The following is a 27346-nucleotide window of genomic DNA, read 5'->3' on the forward strand; positions in this document are numbered from 1 at the left end:
TCTATATAAATGGAATTATATAACATTTGGGACTTCCTTTGTTTTTTAGCTCAACTTTATGTCTGTGAGATTTTCAGTGCTGTTGCATGCAGCTGCAATTTATTCACTTTAAAAAATAGTTATCTTTCTTTTTAACATCTTTATTGGATGTTAAAGGACTGTCTGTCCTCTTGTCTCTCAGCTAGAAGCTGTAATGGTTACTAGACTTTCCAATAAAGTGGAAATTTGGAATCAAAAGGAATATAATCAATTTCCATTCATTGTAGTGCCTGATTAAATCTAACCTGATTTATTTAAAACATATGCTCGTTTTCTAGTTTGCATATAATTTTCATGTATCCATATAAAGATTTTGATTTACTGCTTTTCTGCCCAACTTACCAATTCTGGCTGTGAAAATTATTTTAAAACTGTGTGTCATCTGCCATATGTGCCCATATATCCCCATTTATTTGTTTGGTTTAGACAGTGATTCTGGAATGAGTATTATCTAGTAAATGTGCTGTTGTGTACAAAGCATGATAACCATAGTTTTAGAGAAGTAAAGTTTTAAAATTAAAAAAAATTGGAGTATAATTGGAGTATAATTGCTTTACAATGTTGTGTTAGTTTCTGCTGTACAACAAAGTGAATCAGCTATACGTATACATATATCCCCACCCTCTTGCATCTCCCTCCCACCCTCCCTATCCCACCCTTCTAGGAGGACACAAAGCACTGAGCTGATCTCCCTGTGCTATGTGGCTACTTCCCACTAGCTATCTATTAAAAAATAGTTATCTTTTGTATGAAATTATTCATTTGTCATAATTTATTTATCCATGCTACTATTACTGATGGACATTTGGGTTTTTCCAGTGTTTGCTATCACTCTTGTACATGTCTCCATATGCACATTTGCAAGATTTCTCTAGGGGGCATATCTGTCCAGTTAAAATTTGATTCACGTATATTTTTGATTTATATTTATGTATGAAATCTTCAAAGGAGCTAATGAAATCTCCTTATAGATACCTTGGAAGGTCTAATTGTTGAATGATTTTTTTCTTGTCAATTGCAGTGACCAAATAATTTACAGCTATGACCTTATGAAGAAAAGATAGATATGAAGGAACACAGAGTTTATGTTAGTTGAGTTTCAGTGACAGATTGAGAATTTAAAGCTATCGCTAGAATTGCCTGTTTGGCTTAGTTGCTGATTCAGACTGGGGAAAATAAATGCAGCCCATTAGCTGCATTTAATTTAGCCCATTAAAGTGCACTGATAGATTGGGTTGAAAGGTGCTATATAAGATATTGTTATTTAGAGCAGGCTATCTTGGCCCTTCTCAGGATTTGACATTTTTGATAACTTTCTGAGACATGTCTGGATGGGGAATATTTCCTACCCTTTCTTCCATCTACTATTAGGCAACCATTTGTTAGTTCCAGTTTTTTGTAATGTTTTTGTGATCTACCAAAAATACCATGATTGATTTACTCACTTATTCAAAAAGTGACTCAGTCATTCACTCAATTAATAATTATTTAGCATCTTCCATGTTTGAGGCCTAATACTTAGATTTGGGCATATTATGGTGAGCAGAACAGAAATGCACTGACTCTTGGAACTTATAATTTTTGGTGCTAGTGAAATATGCTTATATAAGAAATCTTGATGGAGTGTGATAAGTTGTCTTATAGAGGAGAGCCTCGGGTACTCTGGGAGAGCAGGTACTCCTAATCCATTCAAGAAGGTTTGGAGAGCCTTTAAAAAATACAGATTCTTAGACCTTATCCCCAGAAATTTTGGTTTGTTAGATCTGGAGCAAAGAAACTTATTATTATTACCTCCTATATATATATGATTCAACGAATGAGCCGAATTTGGGAAACACTGTTTATCAGTGAGAAAAATGGGCAGTAATCATGAGAGGGTATTTAAATGACTTAGGGATGGAATAGATGGTTTTCAGAGGATTTCTGTTCTTAGGCCAAAGGTTGATCTTTATATTTGTCCCTATTCAATTGTCAATTCTTATTTCTAAGTTGTAAAAGTTAACTGCCCCAGTGGTGGATGGGAAAGCCTGGCTTATCAGTAGCACACACGAAAAAACCTGGAATTGTTTAGCTATAAGCCCAATGAATGTCAGAGGTGGGCTTGACTGCCACGGAAGCTACTGCAATCTTAGGTTGCATAACTGTAAGGTTAGTGTCGGAAAGAAGGAGGTAACGGTCCCCTGACCCCTGCACTTGTTGGGGGCACATCTGGACTCATGTGAATAGCTTCCAGGATCACATTTAAGGGGGATGTTGACACTTGGGTGTATGAAAGGATGTTGAGTTCCTTGGTAAATATCCATATGAGGAAGAACTGGAGAGAAATAGTCTTGTTCATTCCAGAAAAAGAAAACAGGCTATGTCGTTCCAGAAGAAAGAACTGAGATCAAAAAGGGAAAGATATTTGGGAAAGCAAGTCTCATTTTTTCATTGATTTATTTAACAAATGTTTATTAAGTGGCTACTATAACTCATTCTAGTAGATGCCAAGGATATAATGGTAAACAAGTTGGATTTAGTTTCTGACTTCATGGAGTTACAATTTATTGGAAGATCAGACAATTAAGCAAGCGGTCATAAGAAAATGTAAGTACTGGGATGGGAAAAAGACCTATACAACAGATTTCTAATTTAGTACTGGCAGAAAGATGGTAAGTGGTGAATACTCTGGCCCTGGAGGTATTCAAGAAGATGCTCTTGTAGATATTGTAGAAGTTGTGCAGTAAAATCCTGTTTGACATTTAGCATCAGTGATCATATATGTTTTTATAACAGATTCATACTCCTTGTTTCTTTTCTCACCCATTTAATCCTAACCTTCCCTTTCTTCCATTCTCTCTAAACTCAGCTCCACTTCTTTAAGTCTGCATCATGAGATGATTTTCTTTGTAATTTTCACAGACCTTTGTTTATAAGGGATAGGACAGATTCTTAGAACTGAAGTCACTCTTAATTACTGTGTTTTTATCTGGGCTATCAGATATTTGAGGATAGGCATAAATGTTTACATAAATGCACTGTGACCTGATTGATGGCTTTAGTTTTTCCCATTCCTCTTGTTGGCTAGCCCATGCAGGTGAGGACTCTACGGGGCATTCTAGGGGAGCCTACATTTCTGTGGGATTGGCAGGCACTAAGAATAAGTAAAATACCCATGCCGCTTTTAATATAATTTTTATACGCTCTAAATGAGACTATGTGTTTTTATTTTCTTTTTTTTACATCTTTATTGGAGTATAATTGCTTTACAATGGTGTGTTAGTTTCTGCTTTATAACAAAGTGAATCAGTTATACATATACATATGTTCCCATCTCTCTCCCTCTTGCGTCTCCCTCCCTCCCACCCTCCCTATCCCACCCCTCTAGGTGGTCACAAAGCACTGATCTGATCTCCCTGTGCTATGCGGCTGCTTCCCACTAGCTATCTATTTTACGTTTGGTAGTGTATATATGTCCATGCCACTCTCTCACTGTGTTGCAGCTTACCCTTCCCCCTCCCCATATCCTCAAGTCCATTCTCTAGTAGGTCTGTGTCTTTATTCCCGTCTTACCCCTAGGTTCTTCATGACATTTTTTTTTTCTTAGATTCCATATATATGTGTTGGCATACGGTATTTGTGTTTCTCTTTCTGACTTACTTCACTCTGTATGACAGACTCTGGGTCCATCCACCTCACTACAAATATTTCAATTTCATTTCTTTTTATGGCTGAGTAATATTCCATTGTATATATGTGCCACATCTTTATCCATTCATCCGATGATGGACACTTAGGTTGCTTCCATGTCCTGGCTATTGTAAATAGAGCTGCAATGAACATTTTGGGACATGACTCTTTTTTTTTTTTTTTTGCGGTATGCGGGCCTCTCACTGTTGTGGCCTCTCCCGTTGAGGAGCACAGGCTCCAGACGCACAGGCTCAGTGGCCATGGCTCACAGGCCTAGCCGCTCCGTGGCGTCTGGTATCCTCCTGAACTGGGGCACAAACCCGTGTCCCCTGCATTGGCAGGCAGACTCTCAACCACTGCGCCACCAGGGAAGCCCACATGACTCTTTATGAATTATGGTTTTCTCAGGGTATATGCCCAGTAGTGGGATTGCTGGGTCATATGGTAGTTCTATTTGTAGTTTTTTAAGGAACCTCCATACTGTTCTCCATAGTGGCTGTACCAAATTACATTCCCACCAGCAGTGCAAGAGTGTTCCCTTTTCTCCACACCCTCTCCAGCATTTATTGTTTCTAGATTTTTTGATGATGGCAATTCTGACTGGTGTGAGATGATATCTCATTGTAGTTTTGATTTGCATTTCTCTAATTATTAATGATGTTGAGCATTCTTTCATGTGTTTGTTCGCAGCCTGTATATCTTCTTTGGAGAAATGTCTATTTAGGTCTTCTGCCGATTTTTGGATTGGGTTTCTTTTTTTTTTTGATATTGAGCTGCATGAGCTGCTTGTAAATTTTGGAGATTAATCCTTTGTCAGTTGCTTCATTTTCAAATATTTTCTCCCATTCTGAGGGTTGTCTTTTGGTCTTGTTTATGGTTTCCTTTGCTGTGCAAAAGCTTTTAACTTTCATTAGGTCCCATTTGTTTATTTTTGTTTTTATTTTCATTTCTCTAGGAGATGGGTCAAAAAGGATCTTGCTGTGATTTATGACATAGAGTGTTCTAAGTTTTTCTCTAAGAGTTTGATAGTTTCAGGCCTTACATTTAGGTCTTTAATCCATTTTGAGCTTATTTTTGTGTGTGGTGTTAGGGAGAGTTCTAATCTCGTACTTTTACATGTACCTTTCCAGTTTTCCCAGCACCACTTATTGAAGAGGCTGTCCTTTCTCCACTGTACATTCCTGCCTCCTTTATCAAAGATAAGGTGACCATATGTGCGTGGGTTTTTCTCTGGGCTCTCTATCCTGTTCCATTGATCTATATTTCTATTTTTCTGCCAGTACCATACTGTCTTGATTACTGTAGCTTTGTAGTATAGTCTGAAGTCAGGGAGCCTGATTCCTCCACTCCATTTTTTGTTCTCAAGATTGCTTTGGCTATTCGGGGTCTTTTGTGTTTCCATACAAATTGTGAAATTTTTTGTTCTATTTCTGTGAAAAATGCCAGTGGTAGTTTGATAGGGATTGCATTGAATCTGTAGATTGCTTTGGGTAGTAGAGTCATTTTCACAATATTGATTCTTCCAATCCAAGAACATGGTATATCTCTCCATCTATTTGTATCATCTTTAATTTCTTTCATCAGTGTCTTATAATTTTCTGCATACAGGTCTTTTGTCTCCTTAGGTAAGTTTAGTCCTAGATATTTTATTCTTTTTGTTGCAATGGTAAATGGGAGTGTTTTCTGGATTTCACTTTCAGATTCTTCATCATTAGTGTATAAGAATGCAAGAGATTTCTGTGCATTAATTTTGTATCCTGCTACTTTACCAAATTCATTGATTAGCTCTAGTAGTTTTCTGGTAGCATCTTTAGGATTCTCTATGTATAGTGTCATGTCATCTGCAAACACTGACAGCTTTACTTGTTCTTTTCCAATTTGGATTCCTTTTATTTCCTTTTGTTCTCTGATTGCTGTGGCTAAAACTTCCAAATCTATGTTGAATAAGATTGGTGAGAGTGGGCAACCTTGTCTTGTTTCTGATCTTAGTGGAAATGCTTTCAGTTTTTCACCATTGAGGATGATATTGGCTGTGGGTTTGTCATATATGGCCTTTATTATGTTGAGGAAAGTTCCCTCTATGCCTACTTTCTGGAGGGTTTTTATCATAAATGGGTGTTGAATTTTGTCGAAAGCTTTTTGTGCATCTATTGAGATGACCATATGGTTTTTCTCCTTCAATTTGTTAATATGGTGTATCACGTTGATTGATTTGCATATATTGAAGAATCCTTGCATTCCTGGAATAAACCCCAGTTGATCATGGTGTATGATCCTTTTAATGTGCTGTTGGATTCTGTTTGCTAGTATTTTGTTGAGGATTTTTGCATCTATGTTCATCAGTGATATTGGCCTGTAGTTTTCTTTCTTTGTGACATCCTTGTCTGGTTTTGGTATCAGGGTGATGGTGGCCTCGTAGAATGAGTTTGGGAGTGTTCCTCCCTCTGCTATATTTTGGAAGAGTTTGAGAGGGATAGGTGTTAGCTCTTCTCTAAATGTTTGATTAAATTCGCCTGTGAAGACATCTGGTCCTGGGCTTTTGTTTGTTGGAAGATTTTTAATCACAGTTTCAATTTCAGTGCTTGTGATTGGTCTGGTCATATTTTCTTTTTCTTCCTGATTCAGTCTTGGCAGCTTGTGCATTTCTAAGAATTTGTCCGTTTCTTCCAGGATGTCCATTTTATTGGCATAGAGTTGCTTGTAGTAATCTCTCATGATCCTTTGTATTTCTGCAGTGTCAGTTGTTACTTCTGCTTTTTCATTTCTAATTCTGTTGATTTGATTCTTCTCCCTTTTTTTCTTGATGAGTCTGGCTAATGGTTTATCAATTTTGTTTATCTTCTCAAAGAACCAGCTTTTAGTTTTATTGATCTTTGCTATCGTTTCCTTTATTTCTTTTTCATTTATTTCTGATCTGATCTTTATGATTTCTTTCCTTCTGCTAACTTTGGGGTTTTTTTGTTCTTCTTTCTCTAATTGCTTTAGGTGCAAGGTTAGGTTGTTTATTCGAGATGTTTCCTGTTTCTTAAGGTAGGATTGTATTGCTATAAACTTCCCTCTTAGAACTGCTTTTGCTGCATCCCATAGGTTTTGGGTCATCATGTCTCTATTGTCATTTGTTTCTAGGTATTTTTTTATTTCCTCTTTGATTTCTTCAGTGATCACTTCGTTATTAAGTAGTGTATTGTTTAGCCTCCATGTGTTTGTATTTTTACAGGTCTTTTCCTGTAATTGATATCTAGTCTCATAGCATTGTGGTCAGAAAAGATACTTGATACAATTTCAATTTTCTTAAATTTACCAAGGTTTGATTTGTGACCCAAGATATGATCTTGGAGAATGTTCCATGAGCACTTGAGAAAAATGTGTATTCTGTTGTTTTTGGATGGAATGTCCTATAAATATGAATTAGGTCCATCTTGTTTAATGTATCATTTAAAGCTTGTGTTTCCTTATTTATTTTCATTTTGGATGATCTGTCCATTGGTGAAAGTGGGGTGTTAAAGTCCCCTACTATGAATGTGTTACTGTCGATTTCCCCTTTTATGGCTGTTAGTATTTGCCTTATGTTTTGAGGTGCTCATATGTTGGTGCATAAATATTTATAATTGTTATGTCTTCTTCTTGCATCAATCCCTTGATCATTATGTAGTGTCCTTCTTTGTCTCTTCTAATAGTCTTTATTTTAAAGTCTATTTTGTCTGATATGAGAATTGCTGCTCCAGCTTTCTTTTGATTTCCATTTGCATGGAACAACTTTTTCCATCCCCTCACTTTCAGTCTGTATGTGTCTCTAGGTCTGAAGTGGGTCTCTTTTATACAGCATATATATGGGTCTGGTTTTTGTATCCATTCAGCCAATCTGTGTCTTTTGGTGGGAGCATTTAATGCATTTACATTTAAGGTAATTATCTATATGTATGTTCCTATTCCCATTTTCTTAATTGTTTTGGGTTTGCTATTGTAGATCTTTTCCTTCTCTTGTGTTTCTTGCCTAGAGAAGTTCCTTTAGCATTTGTTGTAAAGCTGGTTTGGTGGTGCTGAACTCTCTCAGCTTTTGCTTGTCTGTAAAGGTTTTAATTTCTCCATCAATTCTGAATGAGATCCTTGCTTGGTAGAGTAATCTTGGTTGTAGGTTTTTCTCCTTCATCACTTTAAATATGTCCTGCCACTCCCTTCTGGCTTGCAGAGTTTCTGCTGAAAGATCAGCTGTTAATCTTATGGGGATTCCCTTGTGTGTTATTTGTTGTTTTTCCCTTGCTGCTTTTAGTATATTTTCTTTGTATTTAATTTTTGACAGTTTGATTAATATGTGTCTTGGCATGTTTCTCCTTGGATTTATCCTTTATGGGACTCTGTGCTTACTGGACTTGATTAACTATTTCCTTTCCCATATTAGGGAAGTTTTCAACTATAATCTCTTCAAGTATTTTCTCAGTCCCTTTCTTTTTCTCTTCTTCTTCTGGAACCCCTATAATTCGAATGTTGGTGCGTTTAATGTTGTCCCAGAGGTCTCTGAGATTGTCCTCAGTTCTCTTCATTCTTTTTTCTTTATTCTGTTCTGCAGTATTTATTTCCACTATTTTATCTTCCACGTCACTTATCCGTTCTTCTGCCTCAGTTATTCTGCTATTGATCCCATCTAGAGTATTTTTAATTTCATTCATTGTGTTGTTCATCGTTGCTTGTTTCATCTTTAGTTCTTCTAGGTCCTTGTTAAATGTTTCTTGCATTTTGTCTATTCTATTTCCAAGATTTTGGATGATCTTTGCTGTCATTATTCTGAATTCTTTTTCATGTAGACTGCTTGTTTCCTCTTCATTTGTTAGGTCTGGTGGGTTTTTATCTTGCTTCTTCACCTGCTGTGTGTTCTTTTGTCTTCTCATTTTGCTTATGTTACTGTGTTTGGGGTCTCCTTTTTGCAGGCTGCAGGTTCGTAGTTCCCGTTGTTTTTGGTGTCTGTCCCCAGTGGCTAAAGTTGGTTCAGTGGGTTGTGTAGGCTTCCTGGTGGAGGGGTTTAGTGCCTGTGTTTTGGTGGATGAGGCTGGATCTTGTCTTTCTGGTGGGCAGGTCCACGTCTGGTGGTGTGTTTTGGGATGTCTGTGGACTTATTATGATTTTAGGCAGCCTCTCTGCTAATGGGTGGCGTTGTGTTCCTGTCTTGCTAGTTGTTTGGCATAGGGTGTCCAGCACTGTAGCTTGCTGGTCGTTGAGTGAAGCTGGGTGCTGGTGTTGAGATGGAGATCTCTGGGAGATTTTCGCCATTTGATATTATGTGGAGCTGGGAGGTCTCTTGTGGACCAGGGTCCTGAAGTTGGCTTTCCCACCTCAGAGGCACAGCACTGACTCCTGGCTGCAGCACCAAGAGCCTTTCATCCACACGGCTCAGAATAAAAGGGAGAAAAAGTAGAAAGAAAGAAAGAGGATAAAAGAAAATAAAATAAAGTTATTAAAATAAAAAATAATTATCAAGAAAAAAATTTTTTTAAATTAAAAAAAATATACCAAAAAAAAAAAAAAACCCCGGATGGATAGAACCCTAGGACAAATGGTGAAAGCAAAGCTATACAGACAAAATCTCACACAGAAAAATACACATACACACTTACAAAAAGAAGAAAAGGGGAAAAAGTAATAAATCTTGCTCTCAATTCCACCTCCTCAATTTGGGATGATTTGTTTTCTATTCGGGTATTCCACAGATGCAGGTACATCAAGTTGATTGTGGAGATTTAATCCGCTGCTCGTGAGGCTGCTGGGAGAGATTTCCCTTTCTCTTCTTTGTTCGCACAGCTCCCGGGGCTCAGCTTTGGATTTGGCCCCGCCTCTGCTTGTAGGTCGTTGGAGGGCGTCTGTTCTTCGCTCAGACAGGACGGGGTTAAAGGAGCCGCTGATTCGGGGGCTCCGGCTCACTCAGCCCGGCGGGGAGGGAGGGGTACGGATGCTGGGCGAGCATGGAGCATGCGGCGGCAGAGGCCGGCGTGACGTTGCACCACCCTGAGGCACGCCGTGCATTCTCCCAGGGAAGTTGTCCCTGGATCCCGGGACTCTGGCGGTGGCGGGCTGCACAGGCTCCCGGGAGGGGTGGTGTTGATAGTGACCTGTGCTTGCACACCGCCTTCTTGGTGGCGGCGGCAGCAGCCCTAGCGTCTCATGCCCGTCTCTGGGGTCCGCGCTGTTAGCCGTGGCTTGCGCCCGTCTCTGGAGCTCCTTTAAGCAGCGCTCTTAATCCCCTCTCCTCGAGCACCAGGAAACAAAGAGGCAAGAAAAAGTGTCTTGCCTCTTGGGCAGGTCCAGACTTTTCCCCGGACTCCCTCCTGGCCAGCCGTGGTGCACTAACCCCTACAGGCTGTGTTCACACCGCCAACCCCAGTCCTCTCCCTGGGATCCAACCGAAACCCGAGCCTCAGCTCCCAGCCCCGCCCGCCCCGGCGGGTTAGCATACAAGCCTCTCGGGCTGGTGAGTCCAGGTCGCCACCGATCCTCCGTGCGGGAATCTCTCCCCTTTGCCCCTCCGCACCCCTGTTGTTGTGCTCCTGTTATTTTGTTTTTTTTTTGATTATTATGTTTTGAATTCTTAACTTGTCCTAACTAATTAGAAAAGCTGACCTTTCCCTCACAGCAGTTTTTAAAATTTAAATATTACGTTGTGACATTCTCAGGACTCTGCCTTTCACGTTCAGTGTTACAGCCTGAAGTCGGATATTGTGGAGGTTTGGGTTTGCTTTCTCTTGACCCAATGTGATTTCCTGTTTCTAAGAAAACAATTTTAAAGACTCTTAAAAGGAATTTCTTGCATGCTTGGCAGCTCCCGTAAAACCACATTTTAGTAAGCCAGTGTGAATGAAGTATATTAAAAAAATCAAAGAAAGAGCCATATTGCTTGATCAAATTAGCATTTTTGTTTTGTGGAAATTGGATCTCTTAGAAAAATCCAGTGATTTAGGAAGTGTCTGCTTTTGTAATCAGATAAACCAAGAACCAAAAGTTTCATCTTGATTTGTTTAATCATCCTAGTTCAAGGGGACAGTTGGTCACGAATCGGGGTTTACTTTGTGCTGGAGTGAATGCATACTAGTGAATCCGATTAATATGTTTTTTTTAAAAAAAAAACCAAAGTCACAACTGGGGCATCTCTCTTCAAATGAGCTCACAAATTTGGAACTAATTCACATGCATTGTCACAATATTCTGGAGAAAACCCCTGTTACTTCCATCACTTAGTCAATGGAAAAAATGAACATCAGTGAGTCTTTTGCTAGTTAGATATTACTCTCTGCAGGAGATTCACACCTCCTGGCTCTCAGGTCAGAGATTCAGCTTCTCTCGGAATTGTCCTAGAAATTGGCTTCTCGTGAATATTTTAATAGGGGCGTGGTTTTGTAACTAGGTAGGTACTTTATTCATTTGAGTAATGTTTGCTGAGTACTCACTATGTGGTAGGCACCTTTCTAGAGGCAGACAGTATGGTGAGGAATAAGGCAGGGAAAGTCCCTGATTTTATTCATCTATTAAGCACTTGTATAAGGGCTTACTCTATGCCAGCAACTGTACTAGGTACTTTACAGATATTAAATCATTTAATCCTCCTAACAATGCTGTGGGGTGGGTACTCTTATCCTTGTTTTGCAGGTGTAAAGAAGGAGGCTCAGAGTCACCTGGCTGGCAAGTGACTGAGCCAGGGTTGAACACAGGATGAGTGGTCATTCTGTAAGCCTGATCTCATAAGCTTACACATTCCTTATAAAAACAAAACAAAACAACACACACGCACACACACAAGAACATAAAAACTATGGGCAGTCTGACCACTGTTAATGTTTTGGTGTCTCTGTTCCAGTCCTCATCATATGTGTCTGTGTAGAGGGGTGTGTGTGTGTTTAAATGTATACAGTATCTTATTGATTGGTTCCCACTTATTTTCACAACATATTATACATGTTTTGCAGGCCAGTGCATTTAAAAAATAGAATTGTAACTAGCTCTACAGTGTTCCACGGTTTGTCTATATCACGATTTCTCTAACCAGTTTCCTACCACTTAACAATGTTTCTTAATTTTGTATTTCATAAACCCTGATTTAATTCATGTCCTTGTAACCAAATCTTTTTACAAATCCGTGACTCTTCAAACATTTCTGAATGAAGAACGGTATGAAAACTCTGTAAATATTTATGCGGTATCCACGTGCAGTCAGCGCTTTGTGAATATGACGATGTCAACATGCAAACATGCTTTTCCTTCCAGGCTAGTGGATGACAGATGTGTGGTGCACCCAGAGGCGGGGGACCTCGCCAACCCTCCCAAGAAGTTCCGAGGTAAGAAAGAGATGCTTCCTTTGTATTATGTGATCTAACTGGCGGTACTTTTATGTCTTAAAATAAGGAATGTTAGAACTTTATTCAGCATGAAACTTTCAAATAGAAATATGTCCACTGAAAATTCTTTCAAAAATATCCCCATCATTTTTCTTCTTTTACACGTTGAAGGGTTGGTACTGGAAGAATAGTTTCAAGTTTTGTTTTGCTGGACAATAGTCTGTGTGTTGAAAGGAAATCTTGGTAATTAACTGTGGGAGACCACTTTTCAAACCAGTAAATACAGCCGAATGATACGTATTTATATATTTCCGTGAGAGTGTACTATAAATGTTAGTGTTTCATTATCAGCTCTTTAATTTATCTTTGTAAAATCTCCAGGATGGTGACGCTGGTGTGTTAGCTTAGCTTTTAAAATGTCACTTTGGCTGGTATATAATAACTACCAATTGTCTTAGAACTCCCTTGTAGGTATAATTTTAGAGAGAGCATCATACTGTCAACTGAGAAATTGTTCATAGTAGGAGACTGATTATGACTGTTACAAGAGAAGGATTAATGGAACTTGCAGAGAATCACAGACAACTAAAACCAGTAATTAAGAGCTTGTGCAAATCAATTTCATAGTTTGTGTATACTTATAATAATAATTTAAAAACAGCTTTCATTTTGAACATACTGTGAAAGCATTCCTCCTCACAATGATGAAAAGCAGGTTTAATAAGGGATACAGATCTGGAGAGAGAGTCAAAGGGATTTGCTAGAGCCCCAGACCCAACTCAGGATGTGCTCTCCCAGCAGTGGGGAAGGGAGATGCCTAATGTTTGGTACATGTTTCCCATGTTTCACTTTCTGTGACAGGCACTTTCTACATAGTTCTTATTATAAGAATATGTAAGAATATTGCATTTTCATCTTGCAGAGAGAGTGACGAGGACAGTAAATGTCCTTCGAGTGGAATTGGTCACTTTTTAAAAATAATTAATTAATTAATTAATTTATTTTTGGCTGCGTTGGGTCTTTGTTGCTGCACGTGGGATTTCTCTAGTTGCAGCAAGTGGGGGGCTACTCTTCGTTGCGGTGCATGGGCTTCTCATTGCGGTGGCCTCTCTTGTTGCAGAGCATGGGCTCTAGGTGCACGGGCTTCAGTAGTTGTGGCATGTGGTCTCAGTAGTTGTGGCTTGCGGGCTCAGTAGTTGTGGCTCATAGGCTCTAGAGCGCAGGCTCAGTAGTTGTGGCGCATGGGCTTAGTTGCTCCGTGGCATGTGGGATCTTCCCAGACCAGGGCTCGAACCCGTGTCCCCTGTATTGGCAGGTGGATTCTTACCCACTGCACCATGAGGGAAGTCCCGAAATTGGTCACTTTGAATAAGTGATCCAGATGTCTCCCTAGGTGGAGAAATTAGCAGAAAGAAGGCTGTGGGAGATACACCACCCGTTAGAAGCACCCATAACAGTGCTCAGTGGGGACACTCCCCCAGCCCTGGGCACGTGAGGTGTTCTCAACCATACACAGTCCCCACCGAGGATGGACTCACAGTAGAATTACATGAAGGAGAGTCAGCAGTTGTGGCAAACAAGATGCGAAGTGCTCCGGGACACCTTGCCAGACACTGTGCCATAAGTGTGTGGAAATGATTTCAGAGACAGAAGAGGCCAGAGGAGCCTAATGGAAGAATGGACAATATGAAAAGGAAGACACAGGTTCTAAAGAGCATGAACTAGCTATTATATAAAGATGAGGAGACAGTGTTATGGAAAAGAGAGCTGAGGAAATTACCCAGAATGCAGTGCAGAGGAAAGTATGAACAAGTCATGAAAAGCTTGGAGGAGGGACTGAGAAGATCCAGCAGCATCTAATCGAATTCTAGAAGGAGAGGCTGGAGCGCGTGAGAATGAGGTAAAGAGATACGGGCAAGAACCTTCCTAAATTGTAGAAAACCACTGTTCCTCAGGTGGAAGAGACACACTGAGTTCAGAGTAGGGATGATAAGCAAATCCAGATCCACAGACACTCCTTTGTGAACTGTAGGATGATAAAGATAAAAAGTTTTAAAAGCGAACTGGGACAACAAATCGGCATTTGTAACAGAAAAAAAGCTTGGGGTTCGGGTTTTAACTGCACTTTTCGCTGGTTGTGTCATCTTAAATAGGTCACCCAACCACTTAACGTCTCAGAGGACATCTGTCATTGGCTGCTGAGACCAGGGCTGTATAAAAACAAGAATAATCTTACCACACAAGGCTTTGTGAGGCTTGGAATCTTTCCAGAGAATAAATGTAAAAGTGTTTTAAGTCATTATACAAATGGTAGCTAACTTATAATGGAAAGGCATAATGTATTTCCTTTAAACATATTTGACTCTGCTCTTGCATTATAACCTCTTCAAGGGAAGGATTTTATTTATTTTTTTGTGTGTTTCCCAGGCACAGAGGTTTGCCCACAGTAGACATCCAAAAAAAAAAAAAAAAAAATAGCCATTAGATGCTTGTGGGTGGGAGACCCAAACTTTCCCTGGGATCATGTGAAACAACTTGGTTCCCAGGGGTGCTTCACGCTTCACGGCCACGAGCTTGGGTAGCCTTATTCCTCTGTCAGTCAGGGGAGGTTAATCTTCAAAGATAAACCTTCAGGTTTTGTGGCTGCCTTTTTTCTTTTAGATATTTTATTGTATCTGAGGGAACTCTGCAGTAACAGCTCTGCACCCAGTAGGTAATTATACACAGATACTTGGTGTCATATGATTCAGCGGGCGCTGGTTCAAAGTATGAATCACTCAGGTGCTCCGTCTGCCCTGGAAGGCTGGCTTTTCCTGTAATCTGATACTTTAGGTCATTGTCCTTGCTCGTTTGCTCTCATTTTCTACCTCTGGTTTAAGACTAAGCCATTTGTCTCACTCCACTCATCATTGGAGAAGGAGGGTATTTTCCTGTTGGAGATTGAAGATTCCCTTTTATCTTAAAGCTCCGACTCTTCTCTGATTCTTGGAAGCCCATCCTGACGGAGCCCCGGAGGAGGATTCCCTGAGATGGGCTTGTCTCTGCCCTGACCTTCACACTGCTCGGCAGCCATAAGCAAACCTTGTTTTCCCAAATGCTGTATCCTTTCTCATACCTTGTGTTTTTGCAGCTTCACTCTTCTCTTCCTGAGTGTATTTCTCCTGTTCCCTTTGGCTGTAAAAGCCATCACTTTTTCATAGATTTTCCTTCCAAGATCACCACTCCTGCATTTCCAGACTCCTCTGCTAGGTTTCCAGAGCACCCTCCTTTCTTGTTACTTTTCAGATAATGTGAAGAAACTATAGTGTATCAGCAACTGTACTTCAGCTGCACCTCAGTTCCTCTTGCCTCAGCCAAACGATGTTCTGAAATTAATTTGAAAAGATTTTTATTTTTCATACTCACTTTATGATTTGTTCAAGTGAATCATAAAATCTTAGAGCTTCTAGGCAATTAAAAGTAAATCTAGGGCTTCCCTGGTGGCGCAGTGGTTGAGAGTCCACCTGCTGATGCAGGGGACACGGGTTCGTGCCCCGGTCTGGGAAGATCCCACATGCCGCGGAGCGGCTGGACCCGTGAGCCATGGCCGCTGAGCCTGCGCGTCCGGAGCCTGTGCTCCGCAATGGGAGAGGCCACAACAGTGAGAGGCCCCCGTACCAAAAAAGAAAAAAAAAAAAAGTAAATCTAGTACAGTTCCCCACTTTTTTGAATGAGGAGCCAGAGTTTGAAAGAGGTTAACGTGTCTCCTCAATACACAAAATTGTCCGAGAAGTGCTCCTTTGACTGTGTCCTGTGTCCCACTGTCTCTCATGAACAGAGGAAGTGAAGTTCTAACAAACAAGCAACTTCCCAAGGGTTATTTAAAACCTGGCGGCTGGAGAGCTATTTTCAGTAGAAACCACACAATCGGAATAGTATTAACCGAAGCACGTTGGCTTTCTCTTAAGTGAGTGCAAAATTCTTTTCATGATCAAATATCCTCTCATTTTTAAAGATCAAATTTAAACTTTGGAATACATTTTTATTTATTTATTTAATTTATTTATTGTGGCTGCGCTGGGTCTTAGTTGAGGCATGCGGGCTTCTTAGTTGTGGCATGCATGTGGGATCTAGTTTCCCGACCAGGGATCGAACCTAGGCCCCCTGCATTGGGAGTGTGCCGTCTTACCCACTGGACCACCAGGGAAGTCCCTGGAATACAGTTAGATGTAAGAGGAGTTGTAAAGGTAGTATAGAGACTTCCCTTCCATCCAGTTTCCCCTATGTTAGCATCTTACATAACCTTGGTACATTTGTCAACACCAAGAAATTACCATTTGTACATTACTATTGACTAAATTCCAGGCTTCCTTCGCATGTCAACAGTTTTCCATTGTCCTTTCCCCATCCTCATCCCATCCAGGATCCCTCGTGCCGTTAGTCATCATGGCTCCTTAGTCTCCTCTGGCCTGGGACACTTTCTTAGTCTTTCCTTTTTTTTTTTTATGACCTTGATACTTTTGAAGGGTACTGGCCAGGTATTTTGTAAAATGTCCCTTGGTTTGGGTCTGGCTGATGTTTTTTGTCATGGTTAGAGTGGGGCTTAGGTTTTGAGAAGGAATAGCACTGAGGTTAACTGCCTTTTTCCTTGCCTTGTACAGGGGCACGTATTATCAACACGATTTATCACTGGTCCTGTTTTTTGATATACAATTTAACCCTCTTTCCCCATACTAAATTATAGCAGTTATTTTTGTTGACTTTATATTCTTTTCATTTTTCTTTTTTTTCTCCTAGTTCTTTTATGCACGTACGTCTCCCCCTGTTCTCTAGAAAACCCTGGTGTAGATTTTTCCAAAAGTTTGTGCATATTAATATGTGTGCATTTTCTATTAGGAGGAGAAACTGATCTAAATCAAAACAAGGGAGGTTTGTGTGTCCTTTTATTACCATCAGGGTGATAAAACGCGAAGTAACGCAGAACCCAGGGGGCCACTCCCCAGGAGGGCTGAGGGAAGCGGAGACAGCTTCTTTTCTTGGTTGATTAGATAATTCACAGCCTTGGGCCATTTGGTCTTGAAATTTCCAACTCTGAGACTCTGTGGTCATTTGATACGTGACTGTTTCCTAATCCGCTAAGCCTACCAAGTGGCTGCTTCTGGAAAGCAAAAAGTCATTCTGAGGCAATAAGTTAGAATGCTTCAGGAGCTAAAACAGAGACTTTCTCTGCTGTGCGGTGCCACACGAAAGCAGGTAGTGAGTTTCAGGGACTTGGGAGAACACTGACAAGACCATTTCTTTAACTCAGTTCCTTCTCTGCATATAATTCCGGGAAGTCGTCTTGAAGGCTGGAACTCTCACCTTTTGGCTCTACTCATGGAGGTTATACACTTAAAAGTATCTGCGAAAAAGCCATCCAGCTAGGTAGTAGCTTTGGCTTTTTATGTAGTTGAACATGTCAGTCTTGTCTAGCACAGTAGTTCTCTGGTATGAGCCAATTATAAATACTTCCTCTACCAGCTTAACAATTGCTTTATTGTATTTCTTCAGATTTGATGTTAGTGTAAATTTTTTGGGATGAAGACTGAAACTGTTTCAGATTTGAAGTTACTACCATTTATCGAGCATTTAATACATGCCACACTGGGCTCAGGGCTTCCTGTGCATTAATGTTTAGTCATCACAATAACCCTATAAAGTAGAAATTGTTGCTATCCCAATTTTGCAGTTGGAAAGTTCGGTATAAAGAAAGTATACAACCGTTTTAAGGTCGCTGAGCTTATTAGTGGTAGAGTTGGGAGTCAAAACAAGTTTGTCTGACTCCAGAGCTGTTTGTTTTTAACCACTGTACCATACTGTCTATTGAATAATGCCCTCCTGTAAATTCTACCTGATGGTCCAGTAAAGCCACATAGATTCCATCTAATCCCTCTTCCACACAATGGAGCTTTAAATATTTATTTAGAACGATTATATTCCTGTAGATGTTTTCTTCTCCGGTCTTAATTAAAAAAAATTCTTTCACCTGTTGCCAGCTACAGATTCTTCAGTGATTTCTCTAGTCTTCATCACACTGCTGTGTTTGGTTTCTGGTGAGGTTCCTGTTTGTTGAATTAATTCTTAGCGGTGTAGAAAGAACTGAACATAGTACATTTGGGTGCAGTCTGATGAGACTCTCCCTCTTTTTTGGATGCCACACTTGCAGCCCAAGCGTCCTGAGTAGGACTCCCTAACTCACCTGCAGCTGTTAGTCGACCCAAACTCCTGAGGCTTTTTCATTCGCATCTCTGGACCCTTGTTTCCCTCCTCGTGCGCTGCATAATTGGTATTTCGGAACCAAGCGGAGAATTGGCTACTTTCATCTTTTTAGCATTGGTCATTGTTCTAACCTGCCAAGCTTCCTCTTTCTCTCTCTCTTTTTCGATCTTAACTCTCATCCACGTTATTTATTCAAATGCCCAGCCTCATGACATCTTGAAATTTAAGTGGATAAAAGGGATATATGTGATACTCTCCTTTCATGTGTTCTTCTAGTGTGATTGGATATATCGGAAGAGAAATAGATTAGGAGTGTGTTAGTTGGAGCATCTGCACATCTGACCCTGGAAGATGCGGATGGAGGGAATTACTTTGGGAGGTGGTCCTGGGAAGCGTGAGTGAGGGAATGAAGGAGAGTCAGCCTCATGGAATGAAAGTCAGTGAAGTGTGAATAAGGCCCGCCACTGTGGCAGCTGGAACTCAGTCCTGCAGGGCCCTCAGAGAAACCAGGAGGAACGTGCTTCAGAATCTCCTACCCAAGGGCGGAAAGGCTGGGACCAGCTTCCATCCTCTGTGGGTTGAGTTGTCACCCCCTTCCACACACACATCTGGATTGCTCCTGCTTGCAGCTGAGCAAGTTTTTCAAGTGTCAGGGAAGCCCTCATGAGGACAAGAGGAGAGATGCGGGAGCTTGAGCTTGGAACCTGCCCACAGGCTGGGGTCCACTGTGGTGTCAGTGAACTTGGGCCTGAGGACGCGGTCACAGTACTGTGCGTGCTCAGAATTTGCACTCGTTTCTTTAGTTGAAAGACCTGCAATTAGACTGCCAAGTGTTTGAGGGCAAGACTGTGTTCTGTTGAATTACCAAGATCAAGAACAGTATTTTCAATATCACCGGGGCTGACTTAATTTTTGTTGAATTAATAAATAAATGTTTTTCTAGAAAAAAATTATAATTCTTAAAGGCAATATAATTTCAGTTCTTTTGTCACATGCTTTTTTTGGAGGTCTTAATACTACCTAGCTTGTAACATAGTTGTTAGCTGATTACTTCATTTATGAGAAAGCAATGTATAGACCTGTTATAGTATTACAGTTTTGTATTCTAGGCCTCTAAATTTCAGCTCATTGGTATTAAATGTGCATTCTAACATATAAATCTGTAGTGTGAATAGCAGAAGAGGAAAACTTCTACATGAGTTACGTGAAGTTCTTTTAGGTTGTAGTGTGTTGTGGTTTGCTGCTACTCAGAGAAGTTTAGAAAATTGCAGTGGATTTCCAAGCCAGAAATTACAAAATTTATTAACAAATGTCTTTAAAATTCTCCAGTTCAATGTCACTGCTGTGTTGATTCTGTGTATTTATGGTAAGTCATCATATTAAGAACCTTCCACAGCTTATTATTAAACTCTTAAGTGGCAGTGGAAATTGGGTAATAAGATTATTCTTTTCAGTGAGGTTTCAGAGAAGGCCCAAAGGATGAAATGAAAACAGATTGCTTTGCTTCTTTGCTTCTTCTATTGAAGCTAGTCAGGATTGTAAAAGGGCTCGTACTTTAAAATACCTTAGTCTCTATTGGAGGGGAGTTGCTGTGGTTATGAATGGTCAAATAAGACTACTTCGGAATTCTAATCAACTGCTGTTTAGGGCTGCCCTCATACAATTAATTGAGTATCTAAAATACATATGTGCTGTATGAACTTTGATTGATTTGTGGCTTTGACTTGTGAAGTTTAATGTTCTCCTTGAAGAGTGAAAAGTAATGGGCAGAAAATTAACACTTGGGATGTACGTGGTTTACTGGTGTTAGAACAACTCCCTTGCTCTGATCGTGTATCCATGGGCCGATTTTCCTGAGCTGGGGGCTTGTGTGTAAAAATCTTCCTTCTAATATTGTGTATGAAGTTTTAAATATGTGTCTAAATTTTTTGCAAGTACTGAATAAATGCCTTTTGTCTGTGAACACTTTAACTTAATAACCAAGATGGCTCTTTCTAAGAATAGAAAGTCCTAAATATTGGAATTCTTAACTTTGAGTGCTTTTGATGGCCTTTAACCATGTTACCTTACTTAATTCTTAATAGCCCCATTTTACAAATTTGGAAACTACACTGTAGAGAAGTAAAGTAACATGCTCAAGGTCACACAGCTGGTAGGTGGTGAGGCGGGCTTATTTGAAGCTGGTGTTTTCACACTGTAAGGTCTTGATAAATTTAGTAGAGATTTATTGGTTATCCACTCTGTGCAGTGCAGCGTGTGAACTAAGGTACTAAAGTTCAAATGAATCAGAAACGAATGCTGCTCTCAAGGAATTTATAATCTACTGAGGGAGATAAGATGTGTTTATAAATAATTGTAACCCAAGGTAGACAATGATAAGGGGTAAATAAAAAGTTGTGGTAAAGGTATGGTGGGAAGATGGAGATTTTTTTTTTTTTTTTTTTTTTTTTTTTGTGGTACGCGGGCCTCTCACTGCTGTGGCCTCTCCCATCGCGGAGCACAGGCTCTGGACGCGCAGGCCCAGCGGCCATGGCTCACGGACCCAGCCGCTCCGCGGCATGCGGGATCCTCCCGGACCGGGGCACGAACCTGTGTTCCCTGCATCGGCAGGCGGACTCTCAACCACTGCGCCACCAGGGAAGCCCAGAAGATGGAGATTTTAATTTCCTGTTTTGGGAGATGAGAAAAGCTTCTTAATTAAGATAGCAATTGACCTGTAACTTGAAAGATTGGTGCCTGCAGGGAAGGGACATCTAGGCTTTTCAGGCCTAGTATTCACCTTTTCATGAAAGTAGCTCCTAGGATAATGATTGGTACACAGAGTTAAATTGCATTTCCCTTTTAAACAGTAACAGAATGTTTGGTATTTTTTCAAGTACAGTACTGAGATGAAAGTGCCAAGCCATTACCCCAATAAATTTGGTCTTCTGCAGGAGATAGACAAGTAAAGCAATGATAACTAAATGTGACCAGGGCTACTCTGTTAACCACTGAGGCTAATCACTGACATTTATTTAGTCCTTACTATATGTCAGGTGATGTCTGCAATGCTTTACATTCTATTAATCCATTTAATCCTTATGCAACCCTAAGTGGTATGTATTTTTATTAAGATATTATTATTAGCTGCATGCACTAGATAAGGTGCTGTAACAGAAATAAAACAACAACAACAAAAACCAATGGCTTATATAAGATGGAAGTTTATTTCTCTTTCACTTAATAGTTCCTAGATGAGTAATCCAGAACCATCTTGCCACTTTACTCTCTTCAACATGTGGTTTCCAAAGTTGCTTCGATAGTTACTACTTCTCAGTCAGTAGAAAGGGAGCAAGAGGAATCCAGAGCAAGTAGCTTCTTCTTTAAGGAGGACTTCTGGAATTGCATATATTACTCCTATTCATATGTCATAGTCACATAGTATATTGGGTTGAATGGCTGTCTGCCGAAAGATAAGTCCATGTCCTAACACCTAGACACTGTGAATGTTACTTTCATAGGAAAAAGAGACTTTGCAAATGTAATTAAGTTAAGGATCTTGAAATGAGATCACCCTTGATTACCCAGGTGGGCCCCAAATCCAATGACAAATGACTTTATAAGAGACAAAAGAGGGGGAGACACACACATAGAGGAGAGACCTTGTGAAGACAGAGACAGAGAATGGAGTTATGTGGCCACAGGCCAAGGAACACCAGGAGCCATCAGAAGCTGGAAGAGGCAAGAGAGGATTCTCTCCTAGAGCCTTCAGAGGGAACACGGCCCTGCTGACACCTTGACTTTGGACTTTGGTCTTTGAGAACTACAGGAGAATAAACGTCTGTTGTTTTAAGCCACCAAGTTTGGTGATTTGTTACGGCAGCCACGGGAAACTCATACACATAGTTACATGTGCTGCAAGGAGGCTGAGGAATGTGATGGTTAGTGGGCTGGCCATGTGCCTACCTAGAATTCAGGAGTTCTGTCACCTAAAGGAAGAAGAGAATGGATACTGGAGGGTGGAGGGAAGGGTAACATTCTCTGCCACATCCCATTCTATTGAGGAAATTGAGGTACAATACAATGAAGTTAAGTATCTTGACCAAGGTCATATAACTAGTAAGAAGCAAAGGATTGGTTGAAATCCAGACACTTAACCACTAATTATACTGTCTTAAGTCCCAAAGGGCTGTGGAAGTAAGAGAAGAGGATTATAATTGCCTTGGGAGTTTAGAGGAAGCATGGAGGTGAGCTGGAGCTATGGAAGAATGGGCAGTTGTTAATCCGCTGGAAAGGAGAGGGTTGGGGAGAAATAGGCACAGGGGTGTGGAGTAGCATGACCCATATGTGGTTGTGGCTTTTAGGAATGTTAAAAGCTGAGGAGAATGAGGAAGAGTGGCAGAGATGAGCTTGGAGGAGAGTCCAGATGCCCAGTGGTCTTGTATGCTGAGGCAGTTAATTTTTATGTCAAAGGTAGTGGAGCACAATTAAAGACTTTTAAGCGGGGCTATGACATGATCAGAATTGAAATTTTGAAAGACTCTTTTCTTATACGGAGAGACGGAAAATGTAGGATGGGATGTCAACTAAGAGACTGTTAAAAAAGTTCAGAATATGATAAGGGACTAAGTAGCTAGAATATTTAACTATATTAGGAATTGATGACTACTTGTATGTGGGAGTGTGGTGGAAGGTAGGGGTGAGGGAGAGGATGCATCCTAGAATTCCCCCAGGTGTCAGATTTGGGCAATGTGGTAGGTATTAGTAGCACTTATTGAGATATGGAATATAAAACAAACTACTTGATAGGGGAGGATAATTATATTAGTTCTGTATTATTATGTAACAAACCCCCCCAAACTGAGTGGCTTTCTGAACATTCATTTACTTAACTCATAAATCTGTGGGTTTGCTTGTGGATTCTTTTCTTCTGAGCTGACTTGGCTGAACTCTGATGAACTTGCTTGTGTATCTGGGGTCAGTTGGCAGCTGGATGATCTGGGTTGGCTTCATTCACGTATCTGCCTGTGGACAGGTCATTGACTGGGGTGGCCAGGCCATGTGTCTCTCACTATTTGGCAGGCTAGCTCACATTCTTCCCCAGGGAGAGCGTGAGAACAGCAAGAAAGGGCAACCCCCCAATGCTCAAGTGCTATTCAAACCTCTGGGTCACACTTGCTAATGTTATATGACTAAGTTCAGAGGCAAAAAGTGGAGAAATTGACTTCGTCTTTTGATGAGAGTACCTGCAAAGTCACCTGCAAAGGGACATGCATATAGGAATAAGAATTTATGGCTGTTTGCAGTTTACCACAGTAATGAACTTGGTTCTGGCATCCTTTCTGCCAGAGGAGAAGATCTAAGAGATTTCCTGATATGTTAATCTGGAGGCTCAGGAGAGAAATCCAGATGGAAAATACAGATTTGAAATTTAATGGCATGTAGATAGAATTTAAAGCTGCGAGAGTGAGAAGAAAAGAGTACCCTAGATGGAATCCCTGGGAATACCAACATTTAAGGTGCCGCCCTAAAAACAACAATATCAAGAGCCACAATGAAGTACCTCTACAAAAATGGCTGAAATAAAAATGCTGACAATATCAAGCGTTGACAAGGATGCAGATCAGCTGGGAGTCTCATATATTGCCGGTGGTGTACCAAATGCTACAGCCGTTTTGGGAAAGAGTTTGGCAGTTTCTTATAAAGTTAAACATACACATACCATATGAGCCCTAAATTTCACTCTTAAATATTTACCAAAAGCAATGAAAACTTAAGTTCACACAAAGATCTGTTCCTCAATGTTTACAGCAAAAACTGGAAAGTTAAAAAATATCTTTCAATTGGTGAATGGATAAACAATACATGCAGTGGAATACCACTCTGCAGTAAAAAGGAATGAACCATGGATACACCCAACAACACCGATGAATCTCTAAAACATGATACTAGGTGAAAGAAGCCAGTCTCAAAGGGCTGCATAACGTATGACTCCATTTATATAACATTCTGGAAAAGGCTGAGGCAGGAGGGGTGAATTTAGCTAACTCAAGGTAGAATAGTCCAGAGAGGAAAAATAGCCCTGAGGTGGTTAGAAGTTCACTTGACCCAAAAATAATCTCTTGACTTCACTGAAAAATAATGAAGTCTCCCCACTCTACACTTCTGTGACTTTTTTTTAACTTCTAAGTCTAGCTGTGTGGGAAGATGGAGAAGGACTTTATCCATTCAGGACTCTTTGCCTCTCTGGGCCCTCATACATGGGAGGGCCCTTGGTGAGGTCTTCAGATATTTACATGATACAGTAGTAATTTGGGGGAAAAGAGTGATCCTTATGAAAGTACCACAAAGCACATTTTAATCATTTTTACAAGATGTTCGTTCTTCTGAATATATGGAGGGTTAGAGTATTTCTACCTATACTATATCCATTTTTATCTTTGTATTCCCTAGGAAAGTAATCCCAGTTATATTATTCCAGTGGAATTTCCTATGAGAAATGCATTGCTTTTGTACTATAGTTTTCAGAAACACATTGTGGTAAGAAGCACAGACTGTCTGTAAAACTAAAACTATGGCTCACTCAGAAACTCTTCAATGTATTATATAGTAGATATTTTTACTTTTTTTAACATCTGTATTGGAGTATAACTGCTTTACAATGGTGTGTTAGTTTCTGCTGTATAACAAAGTGAATCAGCTATACGTATACATATATCCCCGTATCTCCTCCCTCTTGCCTTCCCCTCCCACCCTTCCTATCCCACCCCTCTAGGTGGACACAAAGCCCTGAGCTGATCTTCTTGTGCTATGTGGCTGCTTCCCACTAAATAGTAGCTATTTTTAAATAAATTATTTCCCTATCTTCTCGTATTTTGTCATGTATTAGGCATATTAAAAGACTTATTAAGGGACTTCCCTGGTGGTCCAGTGGGTAAGACTCCATGCTCCCAATTCAGGGGGCCCGGATTTGATCCCTGGTTGGGGAACTAGATCCCGCATGCTGCAACTAAGGGTCCACATGCCACAACTAAAGATCCTGCATGCCACAGTGAAGATCCCATGTGCTGCAACAAAGACCCGGAGCAGCCATAAAGAAAGAAAGAAAAAAAGAAAAAAAGAAAGAAAGAAAGAAAGAAAAAAAGAAAAGAAAGAAAGAAAGAAAGGAATACATACATGTCAGTCACCAGTTTTCACATGCTGTATAGCATAAAGTATCTCCAGTGGGAGAGAGAGTGTCTTACACATATTTGTTATTTTAAGTGAAAGTATGTGTGAATTAAGATTATACTTCTATAGCTTACAGTAGGTGGGCCTTACTTGTTTTACTCTTTTGAGTATTAAATATATTTGAGTATTAAATATATTAATATGTTTTGTTTATGAAAGTCTCCGTGCATCTCCATAAAGCTTACTAATCATTAACTTATTCAAGCTACCCCTAAGATAAAAGATTGATTTGTCCATTGTGTGTTCAAGTCCAAGTCAACTGCCTTTTCTTCCCAGGTGTTGATTTAGTGAATGAGCAGTTTAAAGATCTTCCCTGATCAGGTGCCCTTGTTTACATTTTGTGGTTTTCAAGGTAAATACAGCAATTTCAGAATACAGCAGACTGCTGGCAGGTGGCAATGTTTGTTTTACAAATGCTTGGAAGTAGTTTGTAAACTTGGCCTTCTGAAGAACAAGAGGTTAAAAACTGAACAAAGCCGCCCTCCAGTAGAGATCCACCCTCAGCTGGTCATGCACCACCCTCTCACCTTGTTCTTCTCAAGCCTCATTGTCCTTTGTTAGCTGGGGACCCCTGCAAAGAGAGATTTATGCCCTGAAAGTGAAAGTGATGTGTCCCCAGGAGTTCACGGAGTCTTGCTACTTCTCTGATGTTTTGCTCTATGACTGTGATTGGTGGTGGTGGGTGGTGGTGGTGTGTGTGTGTGTGTGTGTGTGTGTGTGTGTGTGTGTGTGTGTGTGAATCTTCCTCTGGATAACTTAGAGCCAGTTAAAATTAAACTTCCAGAGGCTCTCCAGGTCCACGAAGACTGGAAGATAATAAGTGCATCCAGAGTGTCCTGTCTTGGAATCATAGGTATAAGTAGCCTAAAAATGCTTCTTAAGCTAGCACTTTCTAAACGACAGAAGTTTCAGCTCTGTTGAGAAATAGGGCTGCAGAATTTGTCCTTCTAGTTCCATTTAGATGTACTGCGTGAAGCACAAGTCGAGCTATGATTGTTCTAGAAAGCTTCACAGTTATGCACCTTGTATTCTGATTGTATCTGCATAATTAAAACCTCCATGTGGATAAATACTGGAAGGAAAGGAGTTAAAACAAAGTTAATTATGTGGTTAGGTTGGGACTTAGGTTTTGTAACGTTACAATACAAAAGAAAAAAGTCCAATACCGGAAACGTCATGTTAAAAAAACAGTGTGGCTGTCCAGTGGGCAAACGTACAAACAAAGCAAAGAGCAACTGATTGAGTGTAACGGATATTTTGACTTAAAGCAATAACAGTGAAAGTTCTTGAATTCCTATTTCTTTCTCACCCCTGTTTTTTCAAAATATATATTTGGCCAGCATTGTTAATGAAACTAAAGGCAGGTACCTTCACTAGTTGGCTTCCACGTAGACAAGCCAGGAGAGCAAGCGAGTTCCCTATTTTCACCTAACACAAGAGGTAGGTAGCATGGTCTAGTGGTTCCTTTGGAGGCTCTGCCTGTCCCTTCCTTGCCCTCCTACATAAGATTTATTAAACAGCCTGGAATTCAAGGTCTCATCACTTAAATAGCCTAGAACATAAGTATCCTAGGAACATTGACTTAGTTGAGTAAAACCTTTAGGACTTGGAAACTGATCACTTTTTTGCAGAGGAAACAAGGCAGTCAGGAGCATTTATTACTTGTACCCTGTGAGCCACTCTGGATTGGTTATATAGCAACCAAGCAAGCCGAAGACAGCCCCACCATGGTGGTCATAGGCCATAAGAGATGGTCAATGCAAAGTGTGAATTAGTCGTAGGACAAAGACCTAGACGTAGTTCTCTAGCTTGGGGGTCTTCAAGACCCTTTTGAGAGGATCTACAAGATCAAATTATTTTCATAATGACAGTAA

The 27346-nt window shown here is 40.3% G+C and overlaps 1 protein-coding gene across 1 annotated transcript in view; it reads left to right on the forward strand.

Annotated features, from left to right (window-relative positions):
• ITPR2 (inositol 1,4,5-trisphosphate receptor type 2) overlaps positions 1 to 27346 on the forward strand; it is a 540309-nt gene that overhangs the window by 35429 nt on the left and 477534 nt on the right. Inside the window, exon 2 of the mRNA XM_082634919.1 lies at positions 11956 to 12026. Coding sequence (XP_082491045.1) covers positions 11956 to 12026 — 71 coding nt within the window. The remainder of the gene's footprint in view (positions 1 to 11955; positions 12027 to 27346) is intronic.

Source organism: Mesoplodon mirus (assembly GCF_964341445.2).
Source record: "Mesoplodon mirus genome assembly, chromosome: 11".
Lineage (NCBI taxonomy): Eukaryota > Metazoa > Chordata > Mammalia > Artiodactyla > Ziphiidae > Mesoplodon > Mesoplodon mirus.